This window comes from Nicotiana tabacum, chromosome 7 (assembly GCF_000715075.1).
Source record: "Nicotiana tabacum cultivar K326 chromosome 7, ASM71507v2, whole genome shotgun sequence".
In the NCBI taxonomy this organism is placed as follows: domain Eukaryota; kingdom Viridiplantae; phylum Streptophyta; class Magnoliopsida; order Solanales; family Solanaceae; genus Nicotiana; species Nicotiana tabacum.
Window position 1 is genome coordinate 106,798,449 of NC_134086.1, and position 14,329 is coordinate 106,812,777.

At 37.5% G+C, this 14,329-nt stretch overlaps 2 protein-coding genes across 2 annotated transcripts; one reads left to right on the plus strand and one right to left on the minus strand.

The window, feature by feature from the left end:
• The first annotated feature begins 325 nt into the window (after positions 1 to 325).
• LOC107763285 (protein DA1-like) lies at positions 326 to 8,937 on the plus strand. The gene is made up of 11 exons (XM_016581760.2): positions 326 to 624; positions 725 to 809; positions 1,146 to 1,227; positions 4,758 to 4,832; positions 4,901 to 4,970; positions 5,055 to 5,156; positions 7,160 to 7,363; positions 7,454 to 7,507; positions 7,670 to 7,779; positions 8,315 to 8,373; positions 8,496 to 8,937. Exons 1-11 carry the CDS (start codon positions 583 to 585, stop codon positions 8,774 to 8,776), a joined length of 1,164 nt encoding a protein of 387 aa, XP_016437246.1. The 5' UTR covers positions 326 to 582; the 3' UTR covers positions 8,777 to 8,937.
• Positions 8,938 to 9,292: 355 nt separating this feature from the next.
• Positions 9,293 to 13,579, minus strand: LOC107763286 (ubiquinol oxidase, mitochondrial-like). Its single transcript, XM_016581763.2, has 4 exons — positions 12,471 to 13,579; positions 10,954 to 11,082; positions 9,823 to 10,311; positions 9,293 to 9,531 (listed from the first exon to the last, which is right to left on the minus strand). The coding sequence occupies exons 1-4, from the start codon at positions 12,888 to 12,890 to the stop codon at positions 9,472 to 9,474; spliced, it is 1,098 nt and encodes a 365-aa protein (XP_016437249.2). The 5' UTR covers positions 12,891 to 13,579; the 3' UTR covers positions 9,293 to 9,471.
• Positions 13,580 to 14,329: the final 750 nt, after the last annotated feature.

Genomic DNA, 14,329 nt, shown 5'->3' on the forward strand with positions numbered 1-14,329 from the left:
TATAATTTTTTTAAAGTATATTCTATATTTAAAAATTCTAATTTTTTTATTCATTACCAAACCAAAATAAAACCACTTAATCGGGTTTTTAATTGGTTGGTTTGACTTTTCGATTTGGTGTGTTTTCATTTGGTTTGAATACCCCTTCCGTCTCATGCATGCATGCTTGTGTTTAATTTCTTTCGTTACTTCTCCTTAAGATTTTAAAAAGGTACTTGTAACTTTTTCTATTCTCTTTTAATGAGAAAAAAGAATCAGAAATATGAAAAGGGTAAAGTGATTAGAAGCTTAACTGCTAGTAGCATGAAGCACACTTTGTTTATAACTTTCATGAAGACTTGAGTACGACATGGTCAAAGTCTTCGATCGGAAATGATTAATTAATTGTTATATTATATTATTTCTGATGACAAGACGAAACTACCACTTCAATTGAGTTGCAAGTTCTTTGAGGGCTACTTGCAGAATATTTGTTGTTTTATTTCGTTTTCTTCACCATGGATATTTCTTATTAAAACATTTCATGATTTGCAGCAGTGCTGTTATATTACATTAAACTCACAGGATTTTTAACCTTGAAAAATGTCAGCTAATAGATTCTTGGATGAAGGTCCTTCTTATGAGGTTTTGTGTTTCTTACTTCTGTCTTTCATTATTATTATTATCATCATCATTATTATCAATTTATCGGTTAAATCTATTGGAAATTTGAATGCACGGCCAGTTATCAGAAGATGAGAATGATGATGTGGTTCGTGCTGTTGAACTCTCGCTTCAAGAATCAAAGGGAAAAGAAATATACACGAGTGGTAAGGGCCATTAATGATGTAGCCTTTTTCTTAAATCCCTAGGATGTACAGTGTTTCCACACTTACCCTCTAGCGCGACTCGAATCCAAGACCTAACAGTCGTGGGTGGAGGTACTTTTACCAACTGAGCAAGTCTCACTTGTCTGATGTAGCCTTTTCGTCTTGCTTTTTAAAGCTAAATTTTGTCCTAGTAAGAAGTTGATATGTTTAGTTCAATTCCATATAAATTTCACGATTTTGGAGCTTTGTTTGGTTGTTTTGCCAGAGCTATAATTGCTGAAAAGGTGTTTCTTTATGCAAGTGGTCTCTTATACATATATTTGGTTACTTTTTCAGATATGGAGTTACCTCAGATTGATGAAGTAGAAGAACTTGCACAAGCGTTGGAAGAAAGCACATTATCTTCTACAGACTTGAGGTAAATATGGCCTGTGGTATCAACCTCTCATTCCCTGGTTCTTACAGTATCCATTCCTTCATTTTAGTTAGATTTAACCTTTATATGGCCGCCCGGTACACTAAGCTTGCGCTATGCGCGGGTCCGGGGAAAGGACCGGACCGCAAGGGTGCAAGAGGCTATTTTCACGGCTCAAACCCGTGACCTCCTGGTTACATGGCAGCAACTTTACCAGTTACGCCAAGGCTCCCCTTCAGACAGAGGCGGATCCAGGATTTAAACTCTATGGGTCCAACTTTTAAGATTTTTAACATTGAATCCATTATATTATTAAAGTCATGGATACAAATCTATTATTTTTGCATTTTAATGAATTTTGAAACATAAATTTCTACTCAGCGTCGAAAGTTATGGGTTCAATTTCTACTCGGCTTCGAAAGTTATGAATTTTTAAACCCATAACTACCACGAAGATGGCAGTGACGGAGGCTAAGACGACAGCTTTTGCTCGTCTGTATGGGGAACTAAGGAACAAAGGTGGGGAGAAGAAGTTATTCCGACTCGCTAAGGCGAGAGAGAGGACAACTCGAGATCTGGACCAAGTGAGGTGCATAAAAGATGATGACGGCAAAGTTTTGATGGAGATGACCAGATTAAGAGGAGGTGACAGACCTACTTTCATAAACTTCTAAGTGAAGAAGGGGATCAGGATATTGTACTTGGGGAATTGAGGAATGCCGACAATCACCATGAATTAAGTAATTGTAGGGACATTGAGATCGATGAAGTCATGGAGGCAATGCGTAAGATGAGAAGGGGCAGAGCTAACGGGCCAGACGAAATTCTGGTTGAACTGTAGAGGTGTGTGGGTAGAGCAAGCTTGGAATGGCTTATTGGATTGTTTAGTGTTATATTCAAGTCTAATAGGATGCCTGAAGAGTGGAGGTGGAGTACAATGGTTCCGTTGTATAAGAACAAAGGTGATGTCCAGAGCTGTAACAACTATAAGGGCATCAAATTACTTAGTCATACCATGAAAGTTTGGGAGAGAGTGGTAGAAATGAGAGTGCGAAAGACGGTGTCTATTTCAGACAACCAGTTCGGGTTCATGCCGGGGCGATCTACCACAGAAGCTATCCACCTTATTAAGAGGATGGTGGAACAATACATGGATAGGAAGAAGGATCTCCACATGGTGTTTATTGATCTGGAGAAAACGTACGATAGGGTTCCTAGAGAGGTCTTATGGAGATGCTTAGAGGATAAAGGGGTCCCGGTTGACTATATTAGGGTGATTAAAGACATGTATGCTGGAGCTAAGACTCGGGTTAGGACAGTAGGAGGCGACTCTAAACACTTTCCAGTTATTACGAGGTTGCACCAAGGGTCTGCGCTCAGCCCATTCCTATTTGCCCTGTGATGGATGCACTGACTCATCATATTCAAGGGGAGGTGCCATGGTGTATGCTATTTGCTGATGACATTATTCTAATTGACGAGATACGAGGCGACGTCAACGAGAGACTAGAGATTTGGAGACATGCTCTTGAGTCTAAAGGTTTTAAGTTGAGCAGGACGAAGACGGAATACCTCGAGTGCAAATTTAGGGTTGAGCAGACGAAAGCGGGAGTTGAAGTGAGGTTTGACTCTCAAGTCATTCCCAAGAGGGGTAGTTTCAAGTACCTTGGATCGGTTATTCAGGGGATCGGGGAGATTGACGAGGATGTCACACACCGTATAGGGGTGGGGTGGATGAAGTGGAGGTTAGCGTCAGGAGTCTTGTGTGACAAGAAAGTTCCACCGTTACTAAAAGGTAAGTTTTATAGAGCAGTGGTTAGGCCTGCCATGTTATATGGAACTGAATGTTGGCCGGTAAAGAACTCACACATCCAGAAGATGAAAGTAGCAGAGATGAGGATGTTGAGGTGGATGTGCGGGCATACAAGGATGGATAAGATTAGGAATGAATATATTCGAGAGAAGGTGGGCGTGGCCCCCATGGAGGACAAGATGCGGGAAGTAAGACTCAGATGGTTCGGGCACATTCAGAGGAGGAGCACTGATGCACCGGTGAGGAGGTGTGAGCAACTGGCTGTAGTGGGCACGCGGAGAGGTAGAGAGCGACCTAAGAAGTATTGGGGAGAGGTGATTAGACAGGACATGGCGCGACTTAGGATTACTGAGGACATGACCCTTGATAGGGAATTATGGAGGTCGAGCATTAAGGTTGTAGGTTAGGGGAAAGTTGTGAATATTTCTACAGCACAATAGAGTGAGACTAGCCAGTTAGAAGTTAGACTAAGAATGCCATTGGTCGTCTATTGATGCAGGGCTTTACCTGCTAGTTTTTACTATACCAGCCATCTATTTCGTATTTCGTATTATGTATTTCATATCTCTTATAAATCTGTTATTTTATTATGCATTTTATGATACTAATATATCGTCTCATGTTATTTTTTTTTGAGCCGAGGGTCTCCTGGAAACAGCCTCTCTACCCTTCGGAGTAGGGGTAAGGTCTGCGTACATATTACCCTCCCCAGACCCCACTTGTGGGATTATACTGGGTCATTGTTGTTGTTGTTGTAACTACCACACTGCATCCAGGGGCGGATTTACATGGGAGGGGGTGGTTCACGTGAACCCATCCTCCTTTCCCTAAACCTTGTATAGCACCAGTAAATTTCAGCACAAAATTACTTGAATTTGTATGGGTGAATCCATACTCAAGTGAACATTGTAATGCACTGGTAGAGAAGTGCACCTTCCATCCACCGGGTAGGTGGTTCGAATCCCCGCAATACCCTTTTTAAAATTATCCATTATTTCACTTTTTAATTAATAAATTGGCTACATACCCATGCTCCTGGGCCTGCACTTTAAAGTTTCCCATGCTCTTTAGCACACACGTTCTTTTTTTCTTTTCCTCTCTTTATTACTACATAACTGCTTCTTAGTCTTTCAGTTATACTTTCAAAATCCCTAAATTAAAAATACCTCTCCACACAACACTCTCTGGCGCTCTAAGTCTTCTGCAAATCAGCAAAATACCAACTTTTCTACCATCAAAAGTCACATATTTTTTCAGTTTCTTTATCAATCTCACTTCTTCTTTTGTTTCTTTATCTTTTTTCTTTGATTTATGAAGTTGGGTTGAAAAACAATAACGTTCATGAAGCCAGAAATTCAATAATGGTGTTCAAATGTTTAACATCCTTTTCCAGTGAGCTATGCAAGGGTGTTCAAAGTCTATTTTTTTAAAAAAACAAGTAATAGTTTACCCTATACATAGTATAATTTTTCGGCGAACGATGGTCAGTTCGCCGTACATAGCTTCGCCCTGGGTGCACCCATTCTCGTGAAATCCTGGATACGCCTCTGACTGCATCCGCCTCTGCCTTCAGATTTAACCGTTGTATGGGAAATGAATATTTCCATCTACCATTTCCTTATGTCACATTTATGTAATTGTCCTATTTACCTCCCCTTTGTTGCAAGCTCATTATGTTTTAGTTTAGATATTTGCTTACTAAAGGTTTACATTATTACAGTACTAGTACTGGAGGCAGAGAACTGAAATGGTGGAAACTTTTCAAGGAGTTAAATCCCTTTGTCCATACATCAAAGTAAGTATACCACAATTCAAGTGTTTGTATTTTGCATACCATCTAATCAAATTGGCATGTTTTTGTAGGGGCAATTCTTGGTGGAGAAAGAGTAGCAAGCGATGCAATATTCTTGTTTGTGATGTTTGTGAAGAACAAGTTTGTATTCTCTTTTCTCAAATATCCTTCCCTTTCCTCAAAGTATCGGAATGTGTTACCTGATGCTTCTACTATGTTTAACAGATTTGCTCGGTGTGGCTAAGGTGTACCTACTGGGGCCAGGTTTTCTGTAAAAAACATACATCTGATGGAACTCCTCAGTGCTGTACCTGTTCTAGATTTAAGGTTTTCAATCGCCCTTCTATATTATTAAACAGAAGATGTTCCTCATTGAATCTATATTGCACAATCCTGCTTTCTTAACCTTTCATAGTTTAATCTAGGGTTGTTCATTCGGATTGGATATCCGAAATCGGAAACGATCCATTCAATTTCGGATTTTGGATTTCGGATTGTGTTTATTAAAATTTCGGATCGGATTCAGATTGGTATATTTTAATGTGATCCGATCCGAAATTCGAAATTATTAGGGCATATATAAATACTACACTTTAATTTCGGATAGTCAGTACTTCCTTTACATCAACCTCCAAGTTATTACCTTTACAATTGCTAGATTTAGCTATATTGGCACCCTAACACTCTCATAATTGCATAAACATGAATTTTTCTTAATGTATTGCCTCTTTTACAAAGAAAATATACATATTAGTTTAACTTTGAGGCATAATAATACGATCCGAAATCCGATCCGATCCAATCCGATATAATTCGGATCGGATTTAGATTGCATTTTTTAGAATCCGAAATCCGAAATTCAAATCCGAAATGTGCTAAATCTGATCCGATCCGATCCGTGCGCAACCCTAGTTTAATCTATGGGTGGCAATTTGAGTCCAAACCTATCCAACCCGCCCAGAGATTAATGGGTTGGGTTACAAACATTTTAGCTCATGAGTCAATTTGGGTTGAGCCCAAGTTAACCCATTATATTTTATAGCCCATTTTGACCCATTAAGCAACCCAAATACAACCCATGAAACTCACCTAAAACAAAAGGTATCTCAACCCAACTTATAAAGAAATTTATTTAGTTGCCCCAATTTTACTTTTTTTTTTTTGTATTTTTAATTTTATATTCTTTTGTTTTTCTGCACCATCCATCCACCCTGCCTCCCTCCCGCAAAACTCCCCTCCACTCAAAAAGAATTTTTTTTTTTTTTTTTGTATTTTCGTTTTGTATTTTTTTTTCTGCACCACCAACCCCCCTCCCCCTCCCCTAAAAAAATTTTTTTACTTTTTTTTTTGTATTTTCAATTTTCTGTTTTTTTTTCTGTACCCACCCCCTCCCCTAAAATTTTTTTTTTTACATTTTTTTTGTATTTTCAATTTTCAATTTTTTTTCCTGCACCCTCCCCACCCCCCACCCCCTTTTTTTGTATTTAAAAAAAAACATTACTTTTTTTTATTTTTTTGTTTTTGTTTTTTTTTTGTTTTTCTGCATTACCCAACCCCCCCCCACAATTTTTTTTTCCGACTTACACATTTTAAGGTAAAAGATTTTTTTTATGTAAGATGAACATGATTCTAAAACATGGGTCAAGTTGGCGCGGGTTGGGTTATGGGCTGGGTTGGGCAATGACCCATTTATTGACCTAACCCATCTTGACCCGCCCAAATTCAGCCCAACCCGCCCATTTGCCACCCCTAGTTTAATCCCATCATATAATGCATATATATATTGGAGTGTGACGATCCACAGACAGGGATTCGGTTAATAATTAATACTAGTAATTTTTTCACTATAGCCCTTAGCATGTTTCAGAAACTGGATGAATACTAACCTCTCGATTAGTTTGAGAATTATTAAAAACGAAATGCTAAGTAATCTTTTTAATAAATCAATCACTAGCAATTGCACGATGATTCCTGAGTAGCTAACATACAGACAATGACAGACTTAGAGCATTGAATATGAGTTCCCGGAACCCAGTAAATTTGACATAGGGTACCCAATAACTTTGACGTAGACCTTATATTTATATAAAGAAATCAACTAAATATCTGTAAATATTTAATTGTGAATCCAAATATTATTGCATATTAATCTAAGATTACGGTAGGAACCCATAAACTTCAAATCTTGAATCCGCCTCTGTATATAGAATAACCTTTCTAGCTGCAACACTGGCTTAACGTTCAATGATGATAAATCTCAAGCTAAATATGTACTAACAATTGGTCAACTTTATGACATGTTAACTGAGAACTTACTCACCTATTTGTAGATTGGAGATATGAAGTATATCACTCTGAATGATGGTCGAAAACTTTGCCCTGACTGTCGTAACACAGCAGTGCTGGATCCTGAAGACTGTAAGCCCCTTCTTGATGAAGTGCACAGATTTTTCAAAGGATTAAACATGAAAGTTAGATATTACATTCCAATTCTTTTAGTTGATCAAAAAGAGATGATCGGAAACGATGGCAAGGTAGGCAGAGCAGGTGTTTACATTAGCAAGAGGAATTCTATTACTTCCATCATATTTTCTAGTAGTAATAGTATTTGGTTTTTTTCACAGAGCTCACTTGGCTTGACGGTTTATGAGAAATCTAAATTGGACGCCGTAACTTATGTTAGTACATCTGTTTCTATTATAGACTTCTGTTTGATGAGTCGATGTTTTCTGTTATAACGAGTAAAGTTCAGTAAAGTATGCAATGAGGTGGATAAACCTTGCTATCTTTGGTACGAAGTGATGTACTCTCTCATTTTGCATTCAATTCATTCATGCTAGGTGTCAAGGTCAATACAAAAGGGTGAAAATATTGGAGTGGTGAAAGAAGTAGAGCACCTGGTTCCAGGCCGCAAAGTGAAAGCAATGCTGCTTTTATATGGCTTTCCAAAGTAATCTTCTTCCAAACTTCTATACTTTCACATAAATGGTCTTCTGATGGATTCAGTATTGAACTCCAAGCAATTTTCACCTAGTAACTTCAAGGAGAGTAAAGAGGAAATATATCTCATGCTCTTCATCTAATTAGGATAAGCAGATAAGCAATTTCAGTTTTGAATTATTCAGATTCTTATTAACTGCAATTAGGTATGCTGTCCAATGGGGGCAGCCGGTGCACGAAGCATCCTGCATTTACGCAGAGTCTGGGGAGTAGCCGCACCCCAAGAGGGTGTGTTATAGGCAGCCCACCCTGATGTTTGCATCAGTGGCTGATTCCGCGGCTCGAACCTGTGACTTATAGGTCACATGGAGACAACTTTACCGTTGCTCCAAGACTCCCCTTCGAGGTATGTTGTCCAACGATGTAGTTAAAATGCTATTTTGAGTAAACATATCCTAGTATAGTTAGTAAACAAGAGGATGTGTAATGAATCCCCTACTTTTATTTTATGGTATGCATCAATGGTCATTGTAAACACTAAACAGGTTGGCTTTGGGAGCAACTTTGGCTCATGAAATGATGCACGCCTGGATGCAGATTCAAGGTGGTTTCCAGCTTTTTACTATGATCTCTAGTTGTTTTTGCCTAATTTCAACCAAAAATAAGGGAAAATAAACACATACCTCATGAATCTACTTTTTTCAATTTTCCTCTGATATTTAATAGGCTATAGAGGGCTGGCCCTAAACATCGCAGAAGGTATTTGCGAAGTTATTGCTCACAAGTGGCTAGAATGGCAATCTTTTACTGGTGATGACTTTATGAATGGTACAAGAGAAACAGCTCAGTTTTTGAGAAATTTGAAAGAGTTTTTGAGAGATGGAATAGAGAAAAGCTATTCTGAGGCATATGGTCATGGATTTAGAGAAGCAAAATGGGCAGTTGAAAGGTATGGTTTAAGATACACACTGGACCATATAGCTAATACACGCAAGTTACCTGAATGACCTATTTTTCAGTCAGAGTGACATTCTTTTTATGTTAATTCATCCATCTTTGGGTGGAAACTGATGGCTCTTGGATGAATATTGTTGTGAAACACTAGTAAAAGAATCTATGTACATTAATTTGTGACTCCAAATTCTGGTCCTGAAAGATTTGGCTAATACAAATTGGAGTGAGAAAAACCTCCTGAAGTCATGTGAAAACTCAACACAGGCATCCTTTCAAATGCATATCCACCAACCAAGATTTCCCTCGATGATCAGACGATAAATTTTACTTCCTTTTTAGTTCTATCTCTAGCTTATTTCAATAGGACTCTCTTGGCTTAGTAGAACTTCGTGTGTTATGCGTAAAATTCTTGATTCCTCCTCTCCTTTCCCTATGAATTCTGGAGATAAAAGTTTTCCAAGCATGAGTTCAATCGAAAAGGTTCATTTTTAACAAAATTTTTTCAGTGGTATCAGTGTCTTTCATACTTTCCCCAGTTTTTTCAGTTAAATACAAACATCTCGCGTCTCTTCGAAGAGCAATACCACAATTTTATCATACCACTATGCAGGAACAGAACATCAGTTTAATCCATACATTACATCTGCTACTGTCTAGAGATTTCATTACCAATCTTCAGAATGGACCCATCATCTACAACAAAACATGGAAAGCAGAACAACCACGCAAGACAGAATAGTATGTAGATTTAATGGTAACCTATAGGAGCAGCTGCTTCCTGCAATTTCTTTCCTTGATAATGGATATCCTGCAAAGCAAGAGCAACACCTAAATCAGCTGCAAAATAATTTTTGCACACAATGCCAACTGGAGATAAAATTACCAGCTACAAACGTGTAAAGTCTCAGTGATGTTTAAGTTTGATCTAAGAAACAGAATGAATTACTATCAGCAGGGCAACTAGACAAAAGACATCACTGACAAAGGACAATGCAGTATGACATGTAACAAGTAGGAATAAAGTTTATATATTTACTACAGGAATCTGAGAAAATGAGTATCGACTCCATACACCACCAAACTGAAGATAGACACTTACAGATGCAAAATGGTTAACATCTCTATGATGAGCTTCATCAGTGCGAATGACAGTAATAACATGCTTTAGAGTTGCATCCTTAGGCAGTCTCCAGTAGTCAATTGCAATGGCAGGAGCACGAATATTTTCAATTTCACCACGATCAATATCATTCAGATATAAAGTATACGAGTGTATAGCCTCCTCTTCCAGATACCCAACAATTCTATGTGCAAGCTTGGGGGACAGCACGTAAAGCACGAAGTAAAAATTGAAAAAGACTCCCTGCACCGCAAGAACTAGAAGCCTCTCATACCATTTGGGTTGCACTAGCTCCACCATAGTCATCAGATGCATCCTCTCATTCTCGGCTTCTTCTAGTAATGCTTTTATCCAACCACCACTTTGCTCAAACTTGCGCAACGACCTCAGATGTAACAGCATACCTCCTACCATTCCGGGCACACCAGCCACTGTTTCCAACATCATTGCACGGCAACCATATTTTTTCTGCAATACAGGTCAGAGATTATCAATGGTGTCAAGAATAGATGTGGTGTCCAGAACAGAAAAGTATTTATTTTTCCTCTTTTTTTTTTTTTAAAAGAAATGTGCTCTTAGATAGTCCATCAAATACCAAGTGTTGTGATTTTGTCACGTGTTTCCTTTTGCAAAAATATGTAATCCAACTGTAGAAGGATGAAGTAAAGAGGTCATCTCTGTGACATCCCTGCTCAGTGTGCCATCGGAGCAATTGGCCACATGTACATAAATTCATCACCAGACATTTCACATGACATGTGAATGGTCGGTTGCACAAACTGATGGTGATGGCGATCAACAGACTGAATCAGTATATGCCCGGAATAGATGCTCCATTTTAAAGTTTGGATCACATATCATTTTCCAAAATGACACATTTTGACAACTCCAGTTACGTAAATAACAACCCAAAGCTCAAGTGAATTGGACTCCATTTAGCATTTCTATTTATGTTAAAAGATGCTAGTACAAGCTCTTTTTAAGAACTTCCAGGTAAAATCGAGATCGAGAAGTTACAAGGAAGCTTTGTTTCCAAAGTAGTAGTAAAAAGTAGTCATGTAGCATTTGATTGGATAACAGATTCCTTACAAATTTGAGTGGAAAGCAAACCTTAAAAAATAAATCTGTCGGAATCCTGAGAAGTTTCACTGTCCAATAAGCAACCTTATCAAGGAATGCCTTGGGTACATGGTGCTTGCTTAGATCAATGGACAAGTCAGCTTGATATGTCTCCCATGGCTACAAACAAAATGGAGAATTAGATACGTATAGCTTAATGAAAGACAAGATTTCCTTTTGCTTTAGAGCACTAAAACATGACAATTTCTAACTTAATGCTTTACATAGCATCTTGTCCCAGGGACAAAGGAAAAGATCACAAGAAAGTCCCAATAAAACATTTACAAAATTTCTACATAATATACTGAAAAATCAGAGTAGACAAAAGAAGAATGAAACAACTACAACTCTTCTATACATCAGTGATGTACTACTGAAACATCACTCCATAATATATTGAAATTTTACTCCACCTACCCTCAGAGAGTGAGAAAGTAGGAGATGCTAAAACAGAGATTATATTGATGACAAAACCTAGCAAGACAAAATTACGAAAAGTTTAACCACCTATTCCGGGAAATCATTTCCTTCTGCATGTTAAAGAAAGGTAGAAAGCTGATCAGCAAGGCAATTCAATAATTGTTTTGAGCCTTGAGATAAATACTGATAAAAATTATAGCAAAAGAACGAATCCCATTATCCAAGAGTGAAAGTGAAAGGGATTCATTATACGGTATACTAGTTCAATCGTGTAAATGTTACTTCAAATTTGAGAGACGCTGCTTCGTTGTGTTTTGCGCCCTTCTTTAATTTAATAGAGTCTAACCTTGCAACAGAGGTGCATTTGGCTTGAACCTTAAACTCAATAAAATGGGAGATAAAATTTCCTCATATATAGGAGTGTCAAATAGGTGGTTTGAGTTAAATGTAGAAAAGTTAAAGGGCATGAGTCAATAACGAGTCATAATCCAACCAGCCCAAAGTTCGCCCCGGCCAAGATGGACTGAATCAACTTGGACTAAACAATGGGTAATAATCTAAACCAACGAACTCAAAACTATTTTAACTATTTTTTCGTTCGTTTGTTTTTTAAATTAATTGTTTAATCATCAAATTGACTAAGAACATTCTTTTTATTGACTGGACTCTGAAGAAAAATGAGCTAAAGCTTCTCATAAATGAAAAATCTTAAGCAGGTTCATCATTTGGAACTGATTAGAATTAAAAAAATTTAGTCAACAGAGTGAGGAAGTTGGTCATTTCAAACATATGTACTCTATATCCGGAAACCTCAAATTATGGACGTTATAAGAACATGTAGTTACTTTATATTTCTAACCGGAAACTAAGGATAGTTTTTTTTTAATCAACAACTTTAAACACTAATATCAAACTCCGAATTTGCAAAATCAAGTAGTCATCAACTAGTAATTAATGTATCACAAAGATATAAACCAGTAACTGAAAGTAGGACTCGGTCAACTTTACCTATTACTATGTGGTTGAAAATTAATTGATTGAAGAAATATGTAGAAGTAACAAGTCGTACACTTGTGATCATCACATACCATGAAGCAATTCCAAGGCCAGACAGAGCCATCTTCTCTAGTAATCTTTGGTCTCGAGACGCCCCAATAGCTGGAAATAACAACTTCATCGTTTTTTCTTTCCATCTTCTCCACAGCAGCACCACTCGTTTTCTCGTTCTTCTCATCCTCCTTCCTCACCGCAGTGGACGACGACGTTGACTTCTTCGTTGGCGGTTCACTAGTGGAGCTCATCATCCTCCACCACTGACCGGAAAATCTCAGCCGCCTGCCACTCATCATCAAAACTGACTCACTAATCGGCTTATGAACTTCCATACAAACTACTACCGCCGCGGACGGCAAAGACAACGGCGATGACAAGGACGACATACAACGGTTACAGTTACTGCCAGAATTAACCAACCGCCTCAGCACCGATCTTGCCAATAACTGATTCATCTTTCCGATAATAGGAGATGAGCTGCGCTACGTTGAAATCGGAATTTTGATTATTTAATTTCCTAAGTGGTTAACTGAACACACTCAGAGCAGAACATGGTAAAGTTAAAATACATGACGAACGTTGTATGTTAAAGCTTTAGCGACGGCTCTGTGTTCTAAACCAGAAAATTTTGTAAAGTAAAAGTGAAACAGAAATGCATAGCAAGAATAAAATTAAATCCCAGCCTGCTGAATTTACAATGCTCTTCTAATACCGAGATGTAGGATTATTTTCTTCCAAAATAGAACGGATTATACATAGGGGTGTATTCTACTCAAACTCTAGTGTTTCAGTAATAAGGCTAGTGGTGTATTCTACCTCAAACTCTAGTGTTTCAGTAGTAGGGCGACACTTATATTTTATTTTAAAAAAATAATGTAAAGAAAATGGGAGAATTTCAGAATTTTTGCATGAAAAATGAAACCTCTAAATTTATAAACAATGAAAGAATGAGATGACAATGTACAATCCAAGAGTTGCCTCTCCCATTCACACCCCTTCTAAAAACGCAACATAGACTTGAATGGAGGTTAAAACTGTACTAGATTCAACCTACAGGCATCTCCATTTACCAAGTTGACTGGGAAAAAAGAAAGAAAAGAAGTAAGATAGAGAGGGTTTTGTAAAAGCGAACGTGGGTCTTTTTTGTCTTGAAACGTGGCGGTAATAACTGAGGAAAGAAACAATGAGTTGGGTAAAGCGTAGCGAAAACAAAGAAAAGTTGGTGACGCACGTGACCCCGGTCGAATAAGTGCATATCACTCAGATATTTATTTATCATTTCATAAAAGAAATTGTTTTTATCAACTTTTGTCGCGTATTTTTTTTCTTTTTTCAAAAAGACATATTTATTTATTTTCTAATTTATTCCATTGATGAATTTAGTTATATTAAGGACTTGTATGCGTACTTACTAAGTAAAAGGCATTTTAAGACAGTATTTTGAATTGGAAAAGATAAAGAGCGACCTTTTTATTATATTGAAGAGTGAAGACTTGGACGATTAAGGGTAGTTTCGTTAATTTTTTAAAAAAAATCACAGAAAATTATTACTTTTCAACCCTTAAAGATTAAGGAAAATGAAATTACCTAATTTTTCTTATTACAGATTTTTTCCTCTTAAAGTAAATAAGAGAAAAATGAAACTTGCACTTGCCACGTAACAATCTACAAATGCAAGCTCATATCTACATAGCTGCCATGGAGTCTTCTGGAAGGTTCTGAGAAAAGAGAACAGGAGAGAGGGATAGAGAGAAACACATAAACGAAAGTGTTTTCTGTAAAATGAGAACCCTCAATTCATTTCATTAGTTGTACAAGTGTATATATACATGTTGACTACTTGACCAAGCTAATTACTAACTAAGCTAATTAAGTGTAAGCTAAGTATGCTAAG

What these genes read in the sequence shown, in the direction of transcription:
- LOC107763286 (XM_016581763.2), bottom strand. Translation starts at nt 12,890, where the DNA reads ATGAATCAGTTATTGGCAAGATCGGTGCTGAGGCGGTTGGTTAATTCT. An exon ending in GGCCTTGGAATTGCTTCATG is followed by an intron (nt 11,083 to 12,470) that starts GTATGTGATGAT and finishes TTTTGTTTGTAG; the next exon opens with CCATGGGAGACATATCAAGC. An exon ending in ATGTTAACCATTTTGCATCT is followed by an intron (nt 9,532 to 9,822) that starts GTAAGTGTCTAT and finishes CTTGCTTTGCAG; the next exon opens with GATATCCATTATCAAGGAAA.
- LOC107763285 (XM_016581760.2), top strand. Translation starts at nt 583, where the DNA reads ATGTCAGCTAATAGATTCTTGGATGAAGGTCCTTCTTATGAG. An exon ending in CTTTTATATGGCTTTCCAAA is followed by an intron (nt 7,780 to 8,314) that starts GTAATCTTCTTC and finishes AACACTAAACAG; the next exon opens with GTTGGCTTTGGGAGCAACTT. An exon ending in CGCCTGGATGCAGATTCAAG is followed by an intron (nt 8,374 to 8,495) that starts GTGGTTTCCAGC and finishes GATATTTAATAG; the next exon opens with GCTATAGAGGGCTGGCCCTA.